We start from the raw sequence: 14,811 nt of genomic DNA on the forward strand, positions 1-14,811 counted from the left end.
GAGATCCTTTTAATTACTCTGGATGATTGCTCTGTAGTCTGTCTGGCAGACATGGGAATATGAGTAAGGTATGACATATTTGAACTCCTTGTGTTTTGATTGACTTACCTGCCAGCGTTTTAACTCCTAGAGCTGCTTCAAAAGTACGCTACTTTGACTCGACTTATTTCATGGATTGCGTCTTTGTTGCAAGCCAGGCTGTGCTCTAAACCTCCATCCTACTCCAGCCTTTGTTTAGTTGTCATGAAGCCAAATATACCATGATAAGACAGATTGGCCACTCTCAGTATGACTTACAGTGATTGTATTGAAAAGGCACAACAGGAAAAACTCCAACCAGCACAAACACATTCTGAACCCTTAAAGATTTCCCTTTGTGGATGTAATTACACTGCAGGCGTGTTTTAAGATATGCATATTAAAAGGTAGCCTCATGATTACAAGCTAATGCCTGCTGTGTTTCCTGTCATGTAAAACACTCCAGCGCATTCAAGCTTCTACCAAACTCAGTCAGTGGCGCTGATTCCAAGTCTTAAAGCATTAAAGAACGGAGGGTATTCCATACAGTAAGAACATAACATAACGGTTAAGAACATAACCACTTATAAAACCCAACCACTGAGACGTGTAGGCCAAGTGCTTTGCATAGGATGGGCTAATAATAACATCTAGGAGAAACACCAAGAGATCCTTGGAGATGGGGCCTGATAATCACTACTACACACACCCTTGGGGTAGAACCAGCTGCAAGGGTTGCAGTGGCTGTAGAGTTTGCAAGTGCAGGACTACTGGCAACTCTTCAGTGCAACACATGGGACTTTCATCAAAGCTAACATCAAAGGCTAATGCCCATGCTGAAAAGCTTTTAGGGATTTTTACAAAACCTAAACATGAGCAGACACTGAATCTGACCCGAGGGAGTCCGATAAAAGCTAGCCACTGACGCTTTAGCGCTAATTAAAGGGAAAGGCTGGTGTTTCGGATTGATTTTCCCATCACCATGCACCATCCATTTGAAGCTCTTAACTGTACTGAGTCTGTGGCATCAAAGGCAAGATATGAACACGCTGAATGACAGATTGTGTCATTTGCAATGTTATTTGTTTCCGATGCTAGCTCAACGTAGGATATTGGGGCCCAACCTTGCTCCTATAAAAGTGCGTTCCCATATGGCTAATTTTCCCTCTAAATTACATTCAGAGGGAAAAGTGTTTTCTCCCAGACTATGGTCGCTGTTTTAAACGGTTTGAAACGCACGGTCAACATTGTGAAGTGTAACAAAATGAAACAAAAACACTAATGATTGCAAAACTGAAACAAAACAAAAAAAAAGAATGTAGATGTGCCTGAGGTAGCACAACAACAAGACATAAGGTTAGTAGTGGGTGTTCGAGTTGTAATGGTAATCCCAACTGATGACTAACAAACCAGCCACAGCTTTTTGTTTTTGCAGAGAGGTAACCCTGAAGCAAGATAAGAACAAATACAGAACACCAACTATTTCCCAAACCCTCTGGATTAAACCAAAGCAGGAGCATCGAGACTTACTCCGAAGCTGAGTGTACGACGTGTGCAGATGATGTTATCCCTGCTGGAAGTGTTGCATCAACTGCCAGCTCCTCTGGGGCACTATCGCACAAACTACGGCAGGCCTGCTGGGCCACAGCAGTGTTGGAATGCTGTGTGCCCAGCGTGCAAAAGAGGCTACTCCTCTCCGCTGTGATTCCAACAGCTATTATCCGTCGCATTAATGAATGGGTCCTACTGTTAGACACAGAGTCACGCGGAACTACAGCACAGGAGCGCCTGACAGAAACCCATCTCTAATGGATTCTAACAGGAAATGTAATGCTTTGAAGATCTATTATCTGATATAATGGAAAGTTACCACTCTGCTGCACAACTTATGGCATTTGTTGTTTTTTCCATTAAATGTAAACAGCAGTAGTATTAAACCCAGAGCAGTGTGACAATGCATTAATGTTCTGCTCATTCAAATATTAACAAAGATGTTTACCTTTTTATAAACTGGTTGGAATTATTGTGAAATATTTTGGATCCTCAGACGCCCGCCATCTTGGATTTGGGGTTTACATCCCCCAAAAAGGAAATAATAAATCCACATTCATGTTGTAGTGTCGGGCCTTTTATGAAGCCAGCACTTCAGTCTAAATGTGTTGTTTTCTCTCCAGGGTCCCAAAAAAACTATCATCCAAGAATCCCGGTAGACAAGTCTACAAATAATAGGATATGAAGATGTGATGATGAAATACAATGTCAAAAAGAAACGCCGCTATAGCGCACAGTAACGAGAGAACATAAATGTGACCTTATTTTGAAATGTTTTCCACATTAAAAGAAAGACATATGGCAGTGTGCTTGAACTAATTATATGAACAGATGATAAATCAACCTTGTCACATGTCTCATTACGCCAACTCAGTCAAATCCAATGAAAATTTCTAAAGGCAAACATTGTTGTTTTACTCAACCTCAACCACACTTTATTTAACAAAATAGAAGCAGGTCAAATATTGCAAAGCATATAAATGTAACTTTGAAACACAGCGTTTGAAAATTATGACAAATCATCAGTGGGCTGTGGCACAGTAATACACCACAAAAGAGACACATAGTTTACCCCAAACCCCCGCCACCGCCACCACCACCCGTTGTGATTGGACAGGGAAGCAGGGGATCAGGGAGTTGAGGGGGGAAGCAAGGTGACTGGACCCAAATGCAGGGAGGCGATGATGATGATGATGATGATTTTTCTGCTGAGATGTTAGTCCCCAAAGTCAAGCTGCGCATGGTTACATGGTGGTAATGGGAAGAGGGGAGGGTGACAGCGGGGGGGGGGGGTTAAGGGCACATACACATACATGCAAATTGTCACGCAATTGCTCTCGCTCTCTCTTTTCATTTGTCCTCACACAAACACACACGTGCGGGGCAGGCAGACAAAGAAAGCAGGGGAAGTGATTCAGCACCATGGACAGCGCGAGTCTGTATACTGCAGGCCTACTAGCTGGGGGAGGAGAGGGGGAGGGTCAGGGGGAGTTAGGGGGTGTAAGCCCATCTCACATCAACTCTGTACACTCTCATCATGGTCATGGCATTTTAGGATTGTTGCCAAATTCTGCTGAAATCTTGTCTAAATTAGGCATCTTAGAGAAAATCAATTGGCAAAGTCAAAAGATGTCGCCAGCACTGGAATAGTACATTATAATTACAAATAAATGAGAGGAAAAAAAATGTGCACATTCCTTGCATCTGTTAGAAACTGCAGAGAAGTTAAAGAATTGAGAATTTGTTGAATATTGGAGCCCCAATGGTTTAATTAGTTTTAGTTTTTTGTTGTTGTTCTCTTCCAAATCCACGCTCAGTTTAAGCAGTATAGGCTAAGCAGCAGACCTGACAGCTGAGCTCTGCAAAACAGGTATTCAGTCATGGCATTGTTTTCATGAGCCCACAAAGACCATGCGACCCCGGAGAACACTATCTCAAGTTCAAAATGCTGAATTGAAAAAGGCATCTTACATTATTAAATTCCTTCTGTGTGTGTGTGTGTGTGTGTGTGTGTGTGTGTGTGTGTGTGTGTGTGTGTGTGTGTGTGTGTGTGTGTGCCTTTTTTCTTTCTTTTTCTGAATCCCCTCAGTGAAGAAGACCCCCCTCCTGTGTCTCTATGGACCGGGCCTCTGCTGAGTTCTCTTCATAGCATGACCCCAGTTTGTTAGAAAGCAAGGACCCCCGTCCCTGTCCCCGTCCCCGTCCCCCGTCCCCGTCCCAAAACAGCCAGTTTCAAGCACATGTTGTAGTAAATACAGTGAGTTTCAGTTCTCTTATTTGGACAAGATTAGATGGCTTTACAAAAGCTCACAATAGGATGAAGGTGAATCATAGCCGTAAGCTTCTCATGTGGAGGAATACTTCTTTTTCTGACATTAAAAAAAGCATTCTATTCTATATCAGTCTACCTGCGCTGTTTACATAGATCGAATTATACCTACATAGCTCAATTGAAAACACTTCTTTGCTCAGTTGTTGAAAAAATATGATGGTAGAAACCCCCCATTTAAATGACTGTTGTTGTTGTTGTTTTTTTTGTCTTCCTCTCACCCAAAGCAGGCTATATTCATTGACACACAAAACCACAGAACTGTTATTTTAGCTACATTAACTCTGCAGCATAAGCATCTGAGTGACGTTAATTGGTCATGCTCATCTGCATGTCTGAATATCTGAAAGTCAACAATTGGCACACCATAAAATAACACAGTTTACATTCATAAAGGAGATGATGACTGCGCAGACATGGATTTAATCTGCACCATCTAGTACGGTATAAATAACCCCAATATTTATCGACAATCAAATGATAACAAACAGAAAATAACATGCACTGACAGCTTCACTTCCATCACTCCTTTACGATAGTCATCATTATCCCTTATTGATTTTTTTTTTCTTCTTCTCTTTTCTCCAAACAAGTTTAAAACAACAAATACAAATCCTAACTGCAGGTTCACAAAAAATAGAGAAATGGCACTTTGTAATAGTCATATATAATTCTTAATATCTATATATTGTCGTCATATTGATATAACATGAAAGGGTCGAGTTTGCTTCTTTGTTGGTTATGGTGGTTATGGTTCCTCGCCGTCGTGTGTGTTGAAACCATGCGAAATATCATCATGCAGATTATGATACATCGGTCCGAGTATTTACATTTACATTCATGCGTTCGTGCACCATTCCCTGGGTCCTCGGTCTCTCTACCTCTCTTTCTTTCTCTCTCTCTCACACACACACACACACACTCACACGCACACGCCCTCTCCCTCGCTCCTTTTTTCTCCCTCTTTTTTGTCTCATACAGATCCGTAGTCCGATTGCGGCAAATAGCAGAACTGGGAGGGAGGGGTTTTAAGCCAGGGGGGCTTGGCATATACATATATTACAGAGTGGGGCCTGTGCAGCAGCAGACTGACTTACTTGGTTCAACTGGAGAAAACAAGACATAAACAAGTCTGTGTTCGCCTCTGACGGACAGAAGCGGTTTGATTTCTGGCCGTTTCAGTCACTTATGTGCGTCAGTCTGTCTGTGTGACTGTTTGTAATCCAGTCTGGTGCGGGCTTATTGTACTAGACCACAGGCCGAGTCCCATTACGCGTCGTTTGTTGTGGAGAGGTGCGTGCTGCAGTCGAAGCCCCGGTGCGCGCCCCCGTCTGCGTGATAAGGCCCGCTGTGCCAATAAGACGAGTCGCACACTGTCTGTAAGGAATTGATCTCCGAGGCGGACGAGTTCCCCTCCCTCCGCTTTGATCGCTTTCGATTCCGCAAGATAAACACAAGCATCCCCACGACGGTGAACGCGGACGTGACGAACACCAGCAGCAACCCGGGGACGAGCACTGAAATGGAGACCCTGTTCGGCTCCAAGTAAGAGTTCGAGCGCGTCCCCGAGTCCAGGGTGAAAGTGCTGTTTTTGGCCAGCGGGGTGGGCGATACTTTGTCGTAGAGTTTGGGGCACATGAGGTCGTTCCGGACGTTGCGGAAATCTCGCTTCCAAAACTCTTCGGGCGACTCGCACTTGAGATCGCTCACGATCACATCGGCCCCGAGCTTCTCCGTCCACTGCTTGAAGGGCACGATGTTGCACGAGCAATCCCACGGGTTCCCGTGCAAATCGATCTGTATGATTGAACTGAGCTGGTCTAACACTCCAACCACGGGGAGGTAGGGGAAATAATTATTATGCAGACTAATTTTGGATAGAGAAATCCCAAGGAAAGCATCCACGGGTAAAGATTTCAGCAAGTTGTTGTTGAGGAACAGAACCCTCAGGTTCGGCATGGGGCTGAATGCACCCGCCACTATCAGCTGGATGTCGTTGTATTCCAAACTGAGGTATTCCAGATTCACAAGGCCCACAAACATCTCTGCAACCAGCGTATCCAGATAGTTCTTATCCATATACAGCCACCTCAGCTCGCTCTGGTTTTGGAAAGTGCTGTTGTCAATCATCTTGATGTTGTTCCCGCCCAGATCCAGCAGGTTGAGGCTGGAGTAGCCGAGCAGCTGGTTCTTCTTCACTGCGTGTATGTTGTTATCTCTCATGTTCAATTCGTGCGCGGCCAAGGGTTTCGGTTTGAGGTTGGATAAGCTCTCGATCTTTTTGCCCTCGCAGTTGACCCCCAGCCCCTGTCTAGAGCCGACCAGCTTGCAGTTGCACGGCTGGGGGCACGTCACGTTGTGCAGCTGCTCTCTGTCCCCGTTCATACCGGTCAGCACCGGAGTGGGCCTGGTCTTCAGCTGCCAGTTCTCACGAGACTTGGAGCGGCTCTTGGGTCCGTGGCCGCCAGGCGTTGGGGGCCCGCTGGTGTCTCTGCTGGGCTTGTAAGGCGTGGGACGCGGGTCACGGGCCGCGGTCTCGGAGGCCTCCTCCTGGGTGGGAGGGGCGACCAGGCTGGTGTCCACGCCGCCGCTCTGTGAAGGACACATATCCGCCTCCGACGTCTCGTTCAAGTCGCTCCCTTGCAGCCTGGTGGGAGCCTCGCATATCACCCTCCCAATGAGCGCGTTATGCGGTATGTTCTCCAGCCATTCCTTCAGAGAAACCAGGTCGCAGTTACAGTCCCACGGGTTGTCCTCCAGCAAAACCTCCGCAATGCCCGGTATTTGTTCAAGGATCCCCTCATAAGGCAACGTTTTGATTCGGTTCCCCCGCAGGTCGAGATGCGTAATGGGCACATGTTGAAACACGTTTATATGTAGCGCACTGATGAGGTTGTCGTTAAGTATTAACACTTCAAGTTTATTCAAGTCCCTGAAAACGGCGGGGTCAATATCCCTCAATAGATTAAAATCAGCTTGGAGATATTCCAAGTCGTCTAACCCCAGAAATGTACTCTTCCTGAACGATCGTATCTTATTGTTATTGATGTGCAGCCTCTTCACCAGCTGCAGTCCCAGGAAGGCGCCGGGGACAATGTCGTGCAAGCCATTGTTTTCCAAATGCAGGCTCACGGCATTGTAAAAGTTGGCGAACTCGTTGGGGAATAGCCTGGAGAGAGAATTCCCGTGCAGCAGCAAGTGATAGAACTGCGAGCTCGGGCCAGTCAAATGCTGCAGAGTGGTGAAGCTCCTTTTTTCGCAGTCTATGTGCAGATCTCCCTCTACATCGTTGCACGAGCATATCTTCTCCTTACAAACGTCCCTTGTAACATTTCCACTAGCAACACAAAGAGCCGCATTCAGCAGAACAATCCAAAGCAGCATTTTTCAACGTGGACAATTCATTCCCGGTTCCAAGACATACGAGCTGCGAAATTCAGTCTACATCAATAAGAAGAAAGGAAAAAAATGGGGGAGATATAGACATTTAGGGGGGAGATAAGGCGGTCTTTTATAACGGATCCATGCTGCGTCTAACCTGCACTTGTCTCCAGACTTCCAGTTTGAAAATGACCACATCAACGTCTCTTTCACATCGACTGAATCCTCGGAGCCTCCGCGTGTTTATGATGAAAATCAAAAACGGCGAGCGACAGTAGAGTCCAGCACATCTTTTTTTTTTTTTTTTTTTTTTTTTTTTTTTTTTGTTGTTGCAGGTTTCAGTTCGTTTTAAGACTGACCTTGGCTGGAAAAAGATGAATAAATCCGTGCCTTTTCCTCCTCCGGTCGTGCTGCGTGTTGCGGCGTCGGGAGCTGTTCCCTTTCCCGTGGTGCTGAATTCACACCCTGCGCTGGAGCTGTAGAGGCGATCCCACCGCTGCAAAACACCCGCATCCCCCCTCACATCCTTCGGCGTCTTGCCTCGCTCGTTTCTCTCCCCCCCTCCTCTCTTTTTTTTTGTGGCGATCTGGGAATCACAAAAGAAGGAACGCGGAGACAGTGTTCATCCTAGTGCGGTGCTCTAAGAATAATCTGACACCCTCTACTGAGCTGTAATGGCACAAATCCGTCGACTGACTGAGGGAATGCTGAGAAGAGAGAGCAGCAAAAAAAAAAAAAAAAAATCAATCCGCATATAGGGGCGAGAATTTTCGGTTTGTTTGTTTGAATCACACTTTATAGCTTTCGATGTGTCGTTTATTTCCCTTCCAGAGGCGCAATAAGATTTCTCAGTCAACGAACCAGACTGCTACTGTGAAATCGTGTTTTTACTCTTAAAGCTCGCTGCTCCATAGTGAAAGTGTCCAAGTCGGCATCGTCGCAAACACTGGTGAGAATTCTCATTAGGGTCGTGATATCTCAGTTTAGTGCCTTGAATCTCTCTCTCTCTCTCTCTCTCTCTCTCTCTCTCTCTCTCTCTCCCCCCCTGTTCTTAAAAGATAAACGGCATTACTTTAGCGGATCCCCCTCCATATGTGAGCTTCCACTGTTCCAGACCCGACTTTCGCCCCTTGCTTCCCGAACACTGTTGAATGCGGTAAAAACAATAATCCTGCTACAGGCATGCCTCACTCCAGCAACAAAAAACAGTTGACTATACAACAAACGATGCGTCAGTGTGGCACCCTATATGCGCATGTGTGCGTGACGTTTTTTTTTTTTTTTTTTGCCAATATAAAGTCCTTTGCAAAAATAGATCTACAACTGCAAGAAAACAATTACAAGGGAAGTGATTTGAACACAATCTCATCTCCTATTGATTTATATTATACTATTGTTTAAGACTATTACAACAGCTGAAGCATAGGAGAGTTGAGGTAGTTATGCCCTCCTCCTCCTCCTCCTCCTCCTCCTCCTCCTCCTCCTGCAGTGCTCAGTTGGAATCAAGAGCGGGGCAGAAAATTGGATGCTAAGTTAAATATGCTCTCTCTCTGACATCGTTTTTTTTTTTGTTTTGTTTTTTGCAGAAAGGAAACGACACACAAGTGCAATAAGAGACCAATCTAGGGCAGTCATGAGATTTCAGCACAGCATCAGCGGTGCTTGCAATAAGCAAAACATCATTAGGACCACCTACATATGGCTGTAAAGCATTCCCATTATGGTCCACTGACTGGTTATGATTTCTCCCTGTCCGCCTGTCCACCTGTCCGTCTGTCCGTCTGCTTGTCTGCTGTTTTTGCTGTTGGCTACCTGTTGGCTCGTCTGTCTCGCTTGTCTGTACACTTTTTTTTTTACCTCTTTGTCTTTTTTTTTTTGAACCTGCATCTGTCTTTTTTGTCACATCACGTTGTCTATATATGGAGGAGTGTCATTCCATAGTGGTAAACTGGACATGTACATGGTCCCCATGTGACGTATCATACCGACTAACGGACACAAGAACAATACGTGGCCGAATGTAACAAAGTGCTTTTCCCCAGGCGCTGTACTGAGGTACAGTTTTGAGCTACGTATGCTTTGCTTGCGCATTTATATTTCATGCTGCTTTTGAAATATTGTGGAGTAGTAGTTCAGAGGGACATGTTGTACTTTTTACTGCACTTTATTTATTTTGCAGCTTAGTTAACTCTCAGATTCAGATTATTAATACACAATATAATCAACACAATCTGACCTAGAATTAAAATGCCCAGCAGTATATAAAATGATAAATAATAATAATTCATTATGTAAAATCAAAATTAGCTCCACTTTCACCAGCTGCAAAATCAAAGTGATGCTTACACATTAACGCATAAATAATTATTATCCAGTTATATAATATATTATTCTGCAATGGCTATTCTGAGTAATTGTACTGTTGTGTGTTTATATTGGGGTCTTTATGTTTTGTGCTGTTTTCTATGCAATTTATCGTTGACTTCATAAACAAGGATACACTTAAATTACCATAAAACAATTTCGACTTGAGTCTTAGATGATCCCAGCCATGATCCGTTCTGAGTTGCACACAAAGAGAAATATATCAGAATTTATTGGCCAAGAATGCTTGTGTGTGTATATAAGGAATGTCTCTCGATGTACTCACACAGAAATAGAAATAGCCAGGGACAAGGACAGCTAAGCTGAGCAAACAAAGGTATAATATAGATGGAACTATAGTCGGAAGAAAGTATAAGTTTCGGCTGTATTGATTTCCCTCTCTCTTTATTTGAACCGTCCATCGTGAATCTGGCGGTTTTAAAGGAGTGTAATGAACGCTAAATCAGTGGGAAACAATTGTAACGCATTTATTTTCTATTATGAGGGACGTCATTGTTGTAGAAGCTGTTTGTGGCCAAGACGTTAAACAATTACTTACAGCAAATGTGTGCAGGCAATGAACTCCAGGTAAGAAGAAAATGTGTATGTGTGTGTGTGTGTGTGTGTGTGTGTGTGTGTGTGTGTGTGTGTGTGTGAAAGCTATGGTTAAACGGTTCAGATTTGAGGTGTGCATTTAATGCTGTTCTTCTCTTCTTTCCAACATGCTGTTGGTGTCCTGATGGTTCTGTCCATCGCCGGGCTCAATAAGATTACTCTGATATTGTTATTGACAGGCGAGACTGGCTGCTGTGCTCCGTCTTTGAGATAACGATACAGCCTCGTGGAATGCAACAATTCAGATAGTTTAATACTGATTGCTTTTCGAACGCTTCTTGTTATTGTTTGCGTGGTGCAGACGCCACAGAGGCAAACCAACACTAGAGCCAATCAATGGCATCCAATCAGACGGCGATGTCGTGCTGCAAGATTACTTGTAATATCCCACTCCGATCTGGCGGATATTTGCAAACAACCATCACTGGCAATCACCATTTCCATGTGGCACCAAGTGACATGTTTGTCACATTTCTATGTCACGTTTGAGGACACTTTGCATACCTATTTAATCCATCACTGAGTGAGACGTATTCAAAGAATCCTGGGATTTATCAGGCTAAGCCAACGTGTTTTTGTTTAGTTTTTTGTCTGAAAATCTGCTCGACCTTCCCTCGGGTCTGTATGTATTTAAAGGCTTATTTTCCTTCTTTCTCAAAATGATTAAGACGTTCACTGAGCACATGACCTGGCTTTGCAACCAGGATAGAAACAACAAACCTTGCTGCTAAATCCAAACCTCTCCATTGAGCCGATTCCCAGCACATCGTCTCATCAAACAGCAAATAAGCTATTTTTTTTCTCCCCTTGGCATCTGCACTCCCCACTGAGGTTTTTATTGTTTTATTTTTTTGGAGTGGTGGAGAGCAAAACACATGCCACATCAGCTCCAGATGTGCATGCTCATTTTTTTTTTGAGAGAGAAGCGCTCTCTCCCAGGGCTTCAAAGGCAGGAGGTTTTGAGAGACTGAAATACTCTCCGGGTAATTACAGAAAGGTCAGGAGCAATCTGAAGCTTGTTTTCACATCAGCATGTTCGGCTCAGTGTGCGCGGACAGCATTCAAAACAAGGCATTGGCTGTTTGTGGCGATTCATGCATTGGGAGCAAATCATGTTTGTATCAGCAAGTAGATTAGGTGAACTGGAAGAGGGCAGGGTTATTCCAAAAATGTCCAGTGTTATCTGACATCCTGACAAACTTTTTTTAATTTGTAGATTCTGTTCATAGAGGAACAGGGTCCCAAATCACCATCGAAGCCAGCTGAGAATCGGGATCAATGATTAAAAGATAAGCTGTGATTTAAAATCACCGATGAGAGAGGTTGTTTTTCTGTGAGGCTTCATAAAAACCAAACCTTATTTCTAAAGACCTACACTCAAATGACCCTCTTTGTTGAATCCCTTTATCACCTTTTTGTTTTAATTATGCAGCGAAGGCCTTGCAGATGTGTCATGTGCAGAAAAAGATGGGTCAAGTGGAGACTGGAAGTCAATACGGCTATTGGCAGAGGCAGCAGCACCGGTCCCGATGTATCGACCCGGCGATGCTGTATGGGGAATCAGCAGAATGTGTGACTTTAAATCTATACGCATCCATCCGCAAACTCAATCCCCCCCCCCCCACCCTCCTCCCCGTCTTTACCGTCAACAAAACTCACAGCTGACCCGCTGAAAGCCAGCTGAGAATCCGGTGAAGCAGGGCTGAGAGACACAGACTTGTAAGTTGTGGTCTGAATCAGCGACGGAAAGCAGACCTTTATTTTCACTAAAAAAAAAAGAGTTGTTCTCACAACATACTAGTGTTAGTCGCTCGGGTTAAAGGAGAACAATTTAATTATAGATTTGAAACACTACAGCGATGCCTCGTGACATGTATCGCTGCTGTGTGCTAGAGACGGAAAGTGCTTCAAAAAGCAATTTAAAATGTTTTTTTTTCTTGCAGAAATATAGGACTTAATAATGCTTTTTTTTACTTTGTCTATTGGGATTTTTAACAAGTACTACAATGCTGTATATACAGTGACATATTAAATAGTGAGAATTAAGAAAATATTAAAAATAAAAAGCACATCCTCCAAAAAAGTAAATAAAACATGTTAGGCTATGCAATATGAAGAAGGAAATGTGCGGGGCAGAGCGAGCTGTGTTAAACGAGCATGGCTAATTCTGACTTCTTCCCTTTTAACGGATCAGCAGGCAATTGGATTTTTTTCTTTAATATGGTTAAGGAAAGGATTCCACACTTTATCTTAATAATGCATTTTTGTACGTTTTCTTTTTTACTTTGCAAGCTAAGACGGAAGACGATTTAACAGTTGAAGACGTATGCATCAATCAGCCAATATGCACTCTGAGCACCTAATCCTGACTTTGAAATACACTTGTACAGATGTGGGGTTTAGGGACTGGAAGGCTGCTGGCATTACAAAAGTTCATGATGCGTTCAAATCTTTTCAGTAATTACAGGAAGAGTTTTATACTCCTCACACGCTCCTTTATCACTGCCTAATATATCAGGACTCATTTGAACTCAAATCTGCAATATACAAGTGGCAGGAAGTTGAATATTGTTGCTAATCTTATTATGGAAGCAGCTTAATAAGAAAGGGATCACCTGCATATACGACCGATTGCTTATGAGTGACATATCGCTCGGGGCTGGGATTATGGTGTTCACTCAGACGACCAGACTTGATGTAAAGTTTGGTGTGTTATGCATTAATATCAATATTTCCTCATGGGAGATTATCCAATGTATCGCAAGCAACCGTAGATGAGTTTGTCGTCCCTCAGCATGTGTTGTGGTTGGACGAAAGTATGGGCATAAAAATATACTTTTCTTTGAGAGACTTTTTGCATGCACATCTTCTGTTCAAGGAATGTCAAGTATTCCAATAGGAGATATGTAAAATGCTTTGGTATGTACATCATGTCTTCATTAAAGCTCACATGGCTTGAGACCTTAATTGCATGTCGTTAATGAGATCCCCTCCAACATCTATCAGCTGTGGCCCTAAAGTCAAATCTGAGCTGTTAGAAGAACTTCTTCTCCCCTCGCTCACAGCTTGGGAGAGGCGACCTGTGTGACCCCTGACGAGATCCTGTCCAACATCCTATTTGTTTTCCTTCTGAGGGGTCGGATCGGCCTGACAGCCTCCGTGTCAGAGTCGGGTGTCCTCCGAAGAAATGCGTATGACATAAATGTCTAACTTTTGATGTATGAATTATGAAAGCATCAGCTCGGGGGGGGGGGGGGGGGGGCTTGTAGCACGACTGTATTTCTTTTCTTTTGAGAGTGATTGTTTGCAGATGTAGTTTAGAGGAATATATATGTCCTGTGACATTTCATGACAAATCTGTCCACACCATGCTTTTTCTTCCCTCAAAGATGAGAGCCCTTGTGTTGAGAGGGTTGGCAGATCTGTGCCCCTGGTTGGTGATCAGAGCTCTTCAATCAGGCTTTTGAGGCATAAATATACTTTGCTATACTCTCACAGTAGCTTTTTTCTTCTTTTTTTCCTGATGATGGCGATGTACAGTCGCATTCTTCCATATTTCACAGATGATTTTGATAGATGACGGTAGCTATCATTTTTCTGGCCACACTGGAAAGGAAGGATAATCCTGTCTTTGAAATTTGAGGTAGTGGTTTGTGGTTTTGTCGAGGTTTGGACTCTGGTAAGGGACGTTTCAAAGCTACAGTACTTTAAATTCACCTGCTTTATCAGCCTAAAGCTCTTTTTTTTTTTTTATCAAAATAATATGAAACTGTCAGGTATTGTATGTGCGCTGAATCACCCAAAGATTTTAAGAGGAATCAGGAAAAGTTTACTTCTAAGATAATAAAAAAGATTTATATCTTGATGGAAGAAGCCAACGTATAAATAAACCAAAGTTAAACTTTTAAATAGATGTCTAATGATATATAATGGCGATTATTTCTTCGTCCGCTCTCATGTATAACTATCAGCAATATATGCAGCAGGCCGAAGTGGATCTTTGGTGAATGAATATTTAATTAAACCTCTGTTTTCGTCAAACAACATCATCATTCTGCAAAATCAATAAGCTCTAAACAAGTCGCGTTGAACATAAATAGCAACTTGCAATAAAAGGCTCGAGTGCTGCTCGGGCCCCTGCACACGTCACCCAGGATTTTATTTCTTTTTTACGATATGTATAATACCAACCTATGTATGCACACGCTGTGGATCACCGGGACAGTTTAATGGTCTCTTCAGAACACGACGTTTCACGTGCAGCGACCCCTTCCTCCCGCTCTCGCGCTGGCGCTTATGTGACCAGTTTAGAGCCTAAAGCCTGTAATGGAGCGGCAATCATTGGGTCTGAGGAATGACAGCTACACATGTATCTGTCACAAGCAGTCTCACTTCTTGTTTTAGCTGCACGCCACTTTAGTGCAAGAGGGAGTTACTGCGGCACTGTTGCTGCGTTCCCAAGAGGAAATGATTTTTGGAAGATTGAATTGTTTCATCTTGTCACTATTCCATTAAGAGAAGATTAGACGACCTTTAAAAACGTTGTTTTTTTT

At 43.5% G+C, this 14,811-nt stretch overlaps 1 protein-coding gene across 1 annotated transcript; it reads right to left on the reverse strand.

The window, feature by feature from the left end:
* Positions 1-3,780: 3,780 nt before the first annotated feature.
* LOC137879078 (SLIT and NTRK-like protein 1) lies at positions 3,781-8,559 on the reverse strand. Its single transcript, XM_068719652.1, has one exon. The coding sequence runs from the start codon at positions 7,280-7,282 to the stop codon at positions 5,168-5,170; it is 2,115 nt and encodes a 704-aa protein (XP_068575753.1). The 5' UTR covers positions 7,283-8,559; the 3' UTR covers positions 3,781-5,167.
* Between the last annotated feature and the right edge of the window lie 6,252 nt (positions 8,560-14,811).

The sequence above is a fragment of the Cebidichthys violaceus genome, unplaced genomic scaffold (genome assembly GCF_023349555.1).
Source record: "Cebidichthys violaceus isolate CVI_PGR_0920_01 unplaced genomic scaffold, fCebVio1.0.p SCAF_24, whole genome shotgun sequence".
Lineage (NCBI taxonomy): Eukaryota > Metazoa > Chordata > Actinopteri > Perciformes > Stichaeidae > Cebidichthys > Cebidichthys violaceus.